Source organism: Camelina sativa, chromosome 14 (genome assembly GCF_000633955.1).
Source record: "Camelina sativa cultivar DH55 chromosome 14, Cs, whole genome shotgun sequence".
Classification (NCBI taxonomy): Eukaryota; Viridiplantae; Streptophyta; class Magnoliopsida; order Brassicales; family Brassicaceae; genus Camelina; species Camelina sativa.
In genome coordinates, this window is record NC_025698.1 from 11,449,981 (window position 1) to 11,461,930 (window position 11,950).

Below are 11,950 nucleotides of genomic sequence, written 5' to 3' on the forward strand. Positions count from 1 at the left end.
TTCATTGGCATATAGATTAGCATATGTTACTCTATTATTCTAAGAAAAGAAAAGGAAGAACAAGTTGGGAAAAGAGAGGGAGAAGCTCGAGAAGAGTGTGGGAGAAGGCAAACCCCAAACACTGACTAGACACAGACCGTTGGGCCCGACTCTTCATGCATGCACTCTTCTGACATTTACAATATTTCTCTAAATATACAAATTCTTTACTATTTTCAATTTCATTACTGTTATACTTTTAAGAGTACTATTCTTGTTGGAGTCACTAAAATATAAAAAGTATATGCCTTAAATAATGATACGTACAATTCAAAATGTTTTGTTCCTATGCAATTTAAACTCCACAATTTTCAGAATTTAATGAGGGAAGGAGTTGGTCAGGTCGCTGTAACTTTTAAGTGTCAGTCTCACTCACTCGCTCAACATCTTTCCAAATTTCAGAGCAAAAAAGTCTCTAAACCCAAAGCCCCCCTCTACTCAATTGCCTTACTTCAAAAACCGAGCTTCTTCTCCTAAAAAAGCTTAAAAGTTATCAAAAGAACCCCAAACGCTTTACTCATCTCTCTCTTCTTCTTTCTTCAAAGCCATGACTAAAGATGAAGACTTTAAGCTCCTAAAGATCCAGGTAAAATCTTAAACACTTTCCCCCACTTTATCATTCTCTAGCTCCTTTTTAGTGTTGCGTTGATCTCTCCATTGTGTTAATGGTTTTTTGACTTTTAATATCGAGAACCACAGACGTTTTCCCTAAGAGTCAACATCCATTGCGAGGGTTGTAACCAAAAAGTCAAGAAACTTCTTCAGAGAATTGAAGGTTTCTCTTCTCCTCTCTCTCTTACTCTCCTCAACCTTAAGTTCACAACATGCAAACATTTCTACTTTACTCATCTTGGATTTTTGACGAGTACATTGTCTGGTTTTGACTTAAACAGGAGTTTGTCACGTGAAGGTAGAAGCAGAACATCAAAAGGTGACTATTACCGGGTCAGTTGACTCGGCCACACTCATCAACAAGCTCGTTAAAGCCGGCAAACACGCCGAGCTTTGGTCTCCTAACCCTAACCAAAACCAACCTCAAAAGGCCAAGACTAATGACGTCACCAAGAACACCGCTCAAAAGGGTCAGAAGCAAGGCTTAGCCAAAGGTGGTATTGAAGCTTTCAAGCCTAAGAATAACCCTAAAGGGGGAGCCTTTGCCACGGAGGAAGAAGAAGACGGCGGCGAGGGAGAAGTCGGAGACGTCCAGCTTCCAAAACCGGCCAATCAGCAGCAACAAACCGTCGTCAACTCCAAGAAAAACAATGGAGGAGCTGCGATGAACAATGGAAACAACGGAGTCAACGCCGCATCAAAAAAAGTCAACCAAAAGCAGAGCAACCAAAACCAGAACACTCAACAAGTAATGGCGGCTATGAGAATGAGAACCGCAGGAAAAATAAACCCTGGTGTTGAGAGCAATGAGATTGGAGCTCTCATGGGTCTAGCTGGATTCAACGGCACAACAAACGCCGTGACTCACCCCACAAATGGGATACAACAACAGCTTCAAGCTCCAGCGTTAAACAACATGAACGGTGTCACTAGTCACAACCTAAACAATGGTAACGGAGGCATGATGATGAGCATGAATGGATACAACAATCATCATCCAATGAACATGCAGAGTAGGCAAATGATGCATCATCATCCTCAGCCTCAGCAAATGATGTACCAAAGATCAGCTTTCGTTCCAGCATCAAGCAATGGGTATTACTACAATTATACCCCTAGTCCCTACAGTTATTATCCTTATTACCCTTACCCAGCCGAGCAGCAGTCGCAGCAAAGTATTCACCCAGCTCCAACAAACATGTCTAGTGATGAAGACACTAGCCATAACAATGGCTGCAACATCATGTGAAGTGTGGTTGCTTGATGTGGAAGGTTCCTTTCTGCTTGTGGAAACTAAACTTTAAAAGGTTAATTAAAATCTTTTTCATGTTAATGTGTAATGTGATATATTAGTGTTTGGTTTTTGTTTTCTTCTTGTAGACTGGGTACTTTTTTTTGTGTGGCATGGCATGTAGCTGTTTTAAACTGACATGAAGTTGTGTTGGTTGATATGTAAATCCCAGAATGTTATTTTGATGTTTCATGTGAGATGCTTTGCTTTGTCTAGTTTCTTTTTTCTAACACTAGTGGTTGGTGCGGTGTAAAACATTTGTAGAAGAGCGTTTAGAGCGGTTTGGTTTTGTCACAACGTGGTTTGTGTGTATCTCTCGAAAAGATATTCTCTCTATCCACTCAAAAGTTATTCCACCTGCTCGCTGCCTCTCGGTAGGTGTCTCGTTATAAGCGTCACCTATCTTATTTAATGAGACATAGTTCGAGTTTTTTAAATTGGACTAGTTAAAATAAATGTCTTTAGCCGGTCACGCATCAATCAATCCTTTTCTTTTTAGTTTTGATACTTACAAGATACGTATGGAAATCGGTATTTGCTGATTTTTTTTGTTTTGTTTTGATGCTTGAAAAGCGAAAACATACTGAACTGATTTGAACCATGTTTTGGGCCACATGAATTCCAAATATATGTTTTGGCCTAAATGATAGATGTCCAACTTGGTTTTTTCGCAAAGAAGCCCTATAGTAAAATTCTTGATAGTCACCACAAGATTCCCCCAACCAGGAGACAAAAACATGCAACCGAAAAAGGCAAAACATTTTGGCTGTTTATAAGCGATTTTTAAATCGTATCCTAAGTTTAAGATTTTGATTTTGAACATTGGTTTCGAATGGTCGATCCGCATTCACCACTAAACAGGAAGAGATTTATTTCTCAGCGGTGTTTGGTGTTTGATATGGTTTAATTATGATTTCTCACCACAATCGTACGTCTGTCCAAATTTATATATACGAAACAATCTTATTTATCAATTGTGATTTTAATTGTACCTGAAAACTCTATACAGTCAATATAGGACAATTCTTAAATACAAATAATTAATAGCAGCGCAGGACACTAAAATTATGTAACTAAATAACATTTGGTACGATAACATTACTTTATGTTTGGTCCCTTTTTCATACTTATACTAATCTTTATATATAATAATGTGGTTTGTGCATAATTATGGATTCCCAAATGGACACTTAAAAGAGTTAGAAGGGTCGAGGTTAGGACAGTGGACCCATCTCTCAAATTCCTTTCACACTTGAGAGTACCTAACTTTTTGCGCCACGAGCCGTGGGATGTTTGCCTTTGTTTATCTTATGGGTTTCAAAACTATCGGAGACTTGCTTGTGTCTTAGTTAATCATAAAGTTGTCATTAAAAAAGTTGAACTTCTCGAGTATACAATTCTTTTCCGGTCCCCAAAGGTAAATTAGGTGCTTTGCTAAATGTTAAGTGTTAGCGTGTCTATACTAGAGCTTTCTCATATCACACTAATCAAGAATTTTAGTGTGACATTGTAGTACTCCCTCCGTTTCAATATATAAGATGTTTTAACTAAAGCACGCATATTAAGAAATTTTTATTTTTAACAAATTCAACTAATCAGAAACAATACTACATAATATAAAATACTAAACTAATCTAAAAGTTGCATAGAAACTTGAAAACATCATATATTATGAAACAAAAAACTTCTCTAAAACATTTTATATTTTGAAACGGATAGAGTATTAATGGTGCAGCGTAATTGTTAGAAACCTTGTGCTCGTTGATTCCTCCGAATAGCCGAACAGAAGGGGGGGTCTTGTTGTTCATTGATTCAAAGAATAATCGAACAAAAGACAATCTCTTGAATCGTTGATTCAAAGAATAGCCGATTAACAAGAGATAAAAGAAAAGCTCAAAGCTTTAAAATATTATTCAATAAAAGTCTCCCTCTCCAATGAAGCTTAGAGGCTACTTATACATCGAAAGCAGAGGAACCCTAGGTTGTAAACCGACTAAGAAGTAGTTCAAAGCAAAACGTAGAGCCCAAGAATCATAAACGTAAATAAAGCCCAACAAGAAAAGGAAATAAAAGAAGAAAGCATAAGATGCGCTGCATCAGGACCCTCCAGGTAGAGAAAGATTCGCCTCTGAATCTGGCTCGTCGTTGGCTCCACGAAACTTCGAGAGATACTTGACGTTAAACACATTGGAAGTCTTCATATGAGGAGGCAATTGAAGGCGATAAGCATTGTCGTTGATACGCTCTAACACCGCCACCGGGCCAATTTTGCGAGACCAGAGCTTATTATATTCATGCGAAGGCATGCGATCCTTAGTAAGAACAACCCATACTTGATCACCTGGTTGAAAAACTAACTCCCTACGCTTGATGTCGGCTTTGTCCTTGTACCGTTGGGAAGAAAGTTCCAAATGATCACGAGCCTGCTGATGCGTGGTCTTCAAGGAATCCACAAACTCTACCGCACGTCCACGCATACGTCGAGGATCCGGAACTGCTGCCAACTCCAATGGTCTCCGCGGTAACAAGCTGTAAACAATCTCAAAAGGACTAAAACCAGAGCTACGGTTAGCTGCATGATTATGTGCAAACTCGGCTTGACACAAACGAGATTCCCACCAACATATATTGTCACTAACCAAACAACACAGCATATTCCCCAACAAACGGTTGGTTACCTCCGTCTGACCATCCGTCTGCGGGTGGTACGCCGTACTCATGTCCAGACTTGTATGTAACAATTTCCACAAAGATCTCCAAAAATGACTTAAGAACCGTGTATCTCGATCAGAGACAATGGAAGTAGGCAATCCATGTAAACGGTATATCTCCTGAAAGAAAAGCTGAGCAACACGTACCGCATCCGTAGTACGCTTACAAGGTACAAAATGCGCCATCTTAGAAAACCGATCAACGACCACAAAAATAGAGTCATTACTTCGTTTGAGTCCTAGGAAGGCCCAAAATAAAATCCATACTTACGTCCGTCCAAGGTTGAGTAGGAACTGGGAAAGGAAGGTAGAGACCCGCATTCGAGGTTGTTCCTTTAGCAAGCTGACAAGCACGACAACGTTCAACAAATCGTTCCACATCACGGCGTAAAGTAGGCCAATAGTAGGATGAGGACACAAGCTGGAGTGTCCAATCCCGACCAACATGCCCCTCCGCATGCAACTCCTCGATCATCTTTAAACGCAAGCTACAATCGGGAACACAAAGTTGAACCCCACGGAAAAGAAACCCATCTGCCAGAGTAAAGTCAGTTCGTATGCCATTCTTGACGTCAGCCAAAATAGCACTAAAAAAAGGGTCGGTGTCATAAAGTTCCGAGAAGGAGGCAAAGCCCGGAACAACCACATGCAACGTGGTTAACAATGTATATCGACAATTCAAAGCATCGGCCACACGATTTAACTTGCCCGCCTTGTGACGAATAGAAAACGTAATACGCAATCCAAGAAGCATGACGAGAAGAGACCTTAACTTGACTCTCAAGATGTTTAAGGGCATCATGATCGGTGAACAAAATAAACTCTCGATGCACAAGATAATGCCGCCAATGCTTGATTGTTTGAACCACCGCGTAGAACTCCACATCGTACATACTATAACGACTTCGAGCACCTGACAATTTCTCACTAAAGTAGGCCACGGGACGAGACTGTTGACTTAGAACAGCACCGATGCCCAATTTAGAAGCATCAACAATGGAGTTCAAATGGCATTTCAAAATCAGGAAGAATCAAAATTGGAGCAGAAGTCAACTTGTGTTTGATCAAGTCAAACACATCTTTTGCTGCCGTCGACCACATAAACCCAAGAATCATAAACGTAAATAAAGCCCAACGAGAAAAGGAAATAAAAGAAGAAAGCATAAGATGCGCTGCATCAATTAATTTGTAAATATTACGAGGTTTGAAGCACTATCTAAGATAGCATATATAGATTTTTTCGCTTATGTTATTATTGCTACTTTTTATAATCGCCTTTCTTGTTGTACTTTCATTGATGGTGTTCGCGTTTTCTGCTTTTCTACGTGTGCCATTATTTAATTTGTAACTATGTATACGTCGCTTACTAGCTTTTTCACCTGTGAAGCCCACACGAACATATTATTTTATTTTCATATATATTTTTAGAAAAACTAGCTTAAGGAGCATATGATTTTTAAAGACTCTTAAAGACTCGGAACTGATTTCTAACCAACCATCAAATTAAGGAGTTTAAGATATATTCTCGACCATAGACCCATAGTTATACGTACTAATCAAGCTACCTACCTATCTACCTCGAAGACTATGCTAAGCTAAAAGGATGAATCGTCCCAGTTATAATTAGGCTCTCATTTGTCATTAAGCTTTATTAGTTTTTTGATTTCACACTAGTCATTAAGCATTGAACATTTATAGGCAACTTTCATTAAATGCATACTCAGCTAAATCCGGTACTAACAAGGGTGTGATATGAGTGTAAAAATTTATAAATTAATACAAGACAAACAAAAGATCCCAAAATAAACACTTTGAAGAGAAAGGTGACTGAATACTAAAAAAGCAAAATGACATCTGCACATCATGCAACCATTTGAAGAATAAATAAAAGAGTTTTGCAATATTAGATTAGCGACAGAATAAAAATGTAAAGATCCTATACTGCGTAGACTCAAGGGTGTGAACCAGAGACCACCACGTTCTCGAATAAAACACACACATACTCTCCTTATATATATGATCTAATTTAATGATCAAGAACTTAATTTCTCATACGAAGTTAATTATTCACATACACACACACACTCACAATAGACTTGAGTTGACAGAAATGGAATCTCTATTGTGTCCGAGGAAGATGAAGAGAGTGATGATGCTGATAGTAACATTGACGTGGCTCCGTGGCACGTGCGGGGAGCTGCTCGATGACCAGCTATTCGAAGTGGGAAAGCTTAAGATGTTCGTCGACGACCTGCCAGATATGCCTAGACTCCATGGATTTAACTCTGTTCATGGCATCCTCAAACCCACTTCTCTTCAAATCGGCATGTTCTCCACTAAATGGGTATTCTTCTTTCCTTCATTCCATTTTTCCCCCCAAAGAATCAGATTCTTCTAGATTGGTGAGAATAATCGTACTTCACTTTGTTTACGTCGTTGGAAAGAAATGATGAGATACGTCTATACGTTTTTACTCTTGACCTCACTTTATTTAGTCCTCTTGGTAATAAAAGACATAACGAGCTTCGGCCTATATACTCTCCTAGGCTCAGTTACAAATGTCTTTTATTAATAGTAGTACTACATAGTAGTAATTAGCACACTTGTAACGATTAATTACTAAAACAGAGTATGATAGATAACTAAACAAATTTATGGTGTGACAGAAATTTCATAGAGATTTGCCAGCGACACAAGTGTTCGCATACGGTACATCACGTAGCAAGGCAACAGTTCCTGGTCCGACGATCGAAGCCGTGTACGGAGTAGACACATACGTTACGTGGCGAAACCACCTTCCTACATCTCACATTCTTCCTTGGGATCCCACAATCTCTCCTGCGACCGCGAAACACGGTGGAATCCCTACGGTGGTTCACTTACACGGCGGAATCCACGAACCAGGCAGTGATGGAAACGCTGATGCGTGGTTCACTGCCGGTTTCAAAGAGACTGGACCAAAATGGACGAAAACGACGTTGCATTACGAGAACATGCAACAACCTGGTAACATGTGGTACCACGACCATGCCATGGGTTTGACCCGAATCAACAACCTCGCCGGTATGGTAGGCGCTTACGTTCTTCGCCACCATGCCGTCGAATCTTCTTTTCGGCTACCCACCGGAGATGAATTTGACCGGCCGTTGATCGTTTTTGACCGGAGCTTTCGTAAAGACGGGTCAATATACATGAACGCAACTGGGAACAACCCATCGATTCACCCGCAATGGCAACCTGAATATTTTGGCGATGTGATCATCGTCAATGGAAAAGCGTGGCCGCGACTAAACGTCCGACGTAGGAAATACAGATTCCGCATCATAAACGCAAGCAACGCAAGATTCTTCAAATTCTTCTTCTCCAACGGTTTAGATTTCATCGTGGTAGGTTCTGATTCTGCGTATCTCTCGAAACCGGTAGTGACCAAATGGATTCTCTTATCTCCGTCAGAAATCGCAGACGTCATCGTTGATTTCTCGATATCGCCGTCGAGGACGGTGGTGCTCGCTAATGATGCGCCTTATCCTTACCCTAGCGGTGATCCCGTCAACAAAGAAAACAGCAAGGTAATGAAATTTATCGTCAAAACTGAACCAGAGGATGACACAAGTACAATTCCCAAGAGGCTTATCGATTACTCGGCTGCTGATGTGTCAAACGCTGTCCTCACGCGTTACATCTCTATGTACGAGTACGTGAGCGACTCTGATGAGCCAACTCATTTGTTCGTCAACGGCTTGCCCTATGACGCTCCCGTCACGGAAACTCCAAAAATAGGAACCACCGAGGTACGTTGTGTTTATTAACGGTCTAATACGTAACTGATTACAAAAATTTTAATGATACAAAAAGTGAAACTAATCAGGTGTGGGAAGTGATAAATTTGACCGAGGATAACCATCCGTTACACATTCATCTCGGACTTTTCACAGTGGTTGAGCAAACGGAGTTACTGGCGGCAGGATTGGAGGAGTTCAAGGAGTGTATGACGAAACACAACGACGCCGTCAAGTGCAAGATTAGTAAATACGCACGAGGGAAAAAGACTGCGGTAACGGCGCACGAGAGAGGCTTTAAGAACGTGTTCAAGATGATGCCGGGACATGTGACGAGGATACTCGTACGCTTTTCTTATATCCACACTAACGCATCTTACCCTTTTGATGCCACTCAGGAACCCGGCTACATCTACCATTGTCACGTAAGTAGAATTTTAGAACATTTTGAAATTGGTAAACGTTATTACATTTATCTTTTCAAATGAACATAAATATTTTTACATTGCAGATACTGGACCATGAGGACAATATGATGATGAGGCCGCTTAAGGTCATTAATTGATATGTATTCAATAAAAAAAGAACAATCGGATATTTTAATATGTTACACATTGAGAATGTAATATAATCTCTACATTATTAATCCATAGCAATAATTAATTAGTTCTATTTTCTAAAAATTAGTACTGGCTATGTTGAAAGAACCATTCTTTCCTGAATTTGTTCCACTTATGAATCCAAATTCAGAAATAATAAGAATTTTCTAAATTGATTACGTTGAGTTCTAGATACTTGATAAGCCTTTATTTTAAACCAAGTTAAAACGCATAAGGAAAACATTATAAAAAAAAAGTTGGAGAAAAAGTTTGTATAAACCTACTATAGTTGTTATTATCATCGACTAAGAGAAAAACAAACACAAAGAGAACGCTAACATTATAATGAGAGAGGATCAAATTACTCACCAATCATTTTCTTTTACACCAATCAAAACAAAAAAAATCACCAGGTGAAACTGATAGATTCAAATTGAAGATTCTCAGCCGAACCAAAGGAACAAATATTTGCAACCTCTTCTCTCATCTTTCTTGGACCACAAACAAGAACTCCGATGCTTGAACCATTTAAACCAACTAGGAGCTCTGCTTTCACACAATGAACAGCATGAGAACTTAGAAAAAGTAATATACTCTACAAGTCTAATACATGTATGAAAATGTTATGCATAATCTATAAGTAGACTTACTCTCAAGATTAGGTCTTTCTCCATAGTGAATATTGGTGACTTCCGATAGCAATTGATCTGGCGAGGTCTCGATCATCAATGGAGAAAATGCGTCATCGTTTTCATCTTTTTCCTTATAATAATTTTTTTTGTTACATAACATAGCGACCGTAGACGTAGACACCACGCTAATGGAGATTGCTAGAAGGTAAATGAGAGATTTGTAAGCCGCAGTGTACTTTTTCGAGCTTTGATCGATTGCATAAATGTGATATCTTGTGATGATTGCGATGATGATGATAAAGATCATGAATGAAGAAGAGAGGATGGTGGCGAGCCATAGCCAGGAGTTGGATCCGAGGATTGGTGAGATGGGTTGATCTGAGACATATGGTTTGAAATCTAGGGTTTTGATGATGTTCATATTGCAAGTTGATTCTTTCTCTCGGGTGACGAAGGCTTTGATCTGGATATCTACAAAGGAGGGGATCTCTGTGGAGATTGGTAAGATTAGGTTGAGCATGGAGAGGTCGGAAGAAGTCTTGAAAGCGCAANATCTGGCGAGGTCTCGATCATCAATGGAGAAAATGCGTCATCGTTTTCATCTTTTTCCTTATAATAATTTTTTTTGTTACATAACATAGCGACCGTAGACGTAGACACCACGCTAATGGAGATTGCTAGAAGGTAAATGAGAGATTTGTAAGCCGCAGTGTACTTTTTCGAGCTTTGATCGATTGCATAAATGTGATATCTTGTGATGATTGCGATGATGATGATAAAGATCATGAATGAAGAAGAGAGGATGGTGGCGAGCCATAGCCAGGAGTTGGATCCGAGGATTGGTGAGATGGGTTGATCTGAGACATATGGTTTGAAATCTAGGGTTTTGATGATGTTCATATTGCAAGTTGATTCTTTCTCTCGGGTGACGAAGGCTTTGATCTGGATATCTACAAAGGAGGGGATCTCTGTGGAGATTGGTAAGATTAGGTTGAGCATGGAGAGGTCGGAAGAAGTCTTGAAAGCGCAAATTAAGGTCATCTTTGGGATTTTACAAGTGTTCGTTGAGCTCATGTAGAGTAGATCGCGGATTATGGAGATGAACGGTGTAATCCCACTACCTCCACTCACCATCACAAGAGTATCATGTCTGCGAATAAAACATAAGACAGAGCATGTTACTTGTGTTGCAAGGGATCGAATGTTGAACTTCTCGGTTTCGGATTTAGGTTAATTACCGTAGGTAATCAGTGGAAGCGGGGCCGTAGGGTCCCTCGACGGAAACAGCAAGGTGGTCGATCTGATCAGAAGAAGAAAGCATATGGTAAAGCTTAGTGGACCATTTGCCTTGGCACTTGATCATAACACTTAGCGTCTTTGGTTCGAGTTTGCTACTAGAAGTTATCGTAAATGGATGCCACTGCAGCTTCGAAATACTCGGTATGTTCACGAACAATATACTCGTCGGACTATACATCAGCACTGTATCAACATGTTTAGCATATGATTCTTGAATAGATAATCACTTGAAGAAGACAAAACAGAGGGATTGCTAGTTAAAACTCACTAGGGTTTTTGGAGAAATTGAGCTCGACGGTTTCACAAGGAAGAACACGCGCGGAGACAAGCTTGACGTTGTTGCGTGACTGGAGAAATCTCAAGAAACGATCGACGATGAAGATGTAGAAACCGGGAAATGAGATCAACGCGTAAGAGATGCCAACGTGGAAGACAAAGAAGAGCATGAAGACCATGTAGAGATAATGAGTGTAGAAGAAGACTTCGAAGTATCTCCTTCTAATCGCCGGGAATGTGGTGGTCCACATCACAAGTCCGGCCACCAGAGCTATCTCTCCGGCTAAATGCGAGATACCGGTCCTATCCCACTCCAACATCTATTCACACGAACAGATAAGGGTTAGCACTTAGCAGCACTGAGCATTAAAATGAACAAATTTACTTTCAATCAAACTGGTTAATTAACTATTTTGCCAAACTTATAATAACCCATATAGACTAACCTGAGAGACTTGATTTGTGGATATCCAGTAGAGACAAAAACAAAGACCGTGGCTGGTCAATAAGGTCATGACTAAGTTACCGAGCCATATATGGTACTTGATGCTTGACTCCGACGTAAGCCCAACTGCAGCCAGCAACGATGACCCACGCGCCACCGGATAGAACAAGAACCCCAAGCATATGTTCCCTGTTAGACCTAACCTTACTGCTATTGCATTCAGTCTCGCTTGCCATCTTTTGAAGTTTCGCCATATATAAAAAAAAA

The 11,950-nt window shown here is 40.0% G+C and overlaps 3 protein-coding genes across 3 annotated transcripts in view; 2 read left to right on the forward strand and 1 right to left on the reverse strand.

Moving 5' to 3' along the window:
• LOC104741014 (probable basic-leucine zipper transcription factor F) lies at positions 330-2,139 on the forward strand. Its single transcript, XM_010461774.2, has 3 exons — positions 330-625; positions 739-814; positions 933-2,139. The coding sequence occupies exons 1-3, from the start codon at positions 587-589 to the stop codon at positions 1,898-1,900; spliced, it is 1,083 nt and encodes a 360-aa protein (XP_010460076.1). The 5' UTR covers positions 330-586; the 3' UTR covers positions 1,901-2,139.
• LOC104741015 (multicopper oxidase LPR1-like) lies at positions 6,493-9,008 on the forward strand. Its single transcript, XM_010461775.2, has 4 exons — positions 6,493-6,997; positions 7,320-8,444; positions 8,522-8,857; positions 8,944-9,008. Exons 1-4 carry the CDS (start codon positions 6,683-6,685, stop codon positions 8,995-8,997), a joined length of 1,830 nt encoding a protein of 609 aa, XP_010460077.1. The 5' UTR covers positions 6,493-6,682; the 3' UTR covers positions 8,998-9,008.
• Positions 9,284-11,950, reverse strand: part of LOC104741016 (ferric reduction oxidase 3, mitochondrial) — a 5,571-nt gene continuing 2,904 nt past the window's right edge. The window contains exons 6-10 of the mRNA XM_019235684.1: positions 11,231-11,558; positions 10,902-11,145; positions 10,558-10,813; positions 9,682-10,078; positions 9,284-9,577 (exon numbers count right to left, since the gene is read on the reverse strand). Of these exons, the coding sequence (XP_019091229.1) occupies positions 9,438-9,577; positions 9,682-10,078; positions 10,558-10,813; positions 10,902-11,145; positions 11,231-11,558 (1,365 nt within the window). The 3' untranslated portion in view covers positions 9,284-9,437. The remainder of the gene's footprint in view (positions 9,578-9,681; positions 10,079-10,557; positions 10,814-10,901; positions 11,146-11,230; positions 11,559-11,950) is intronic.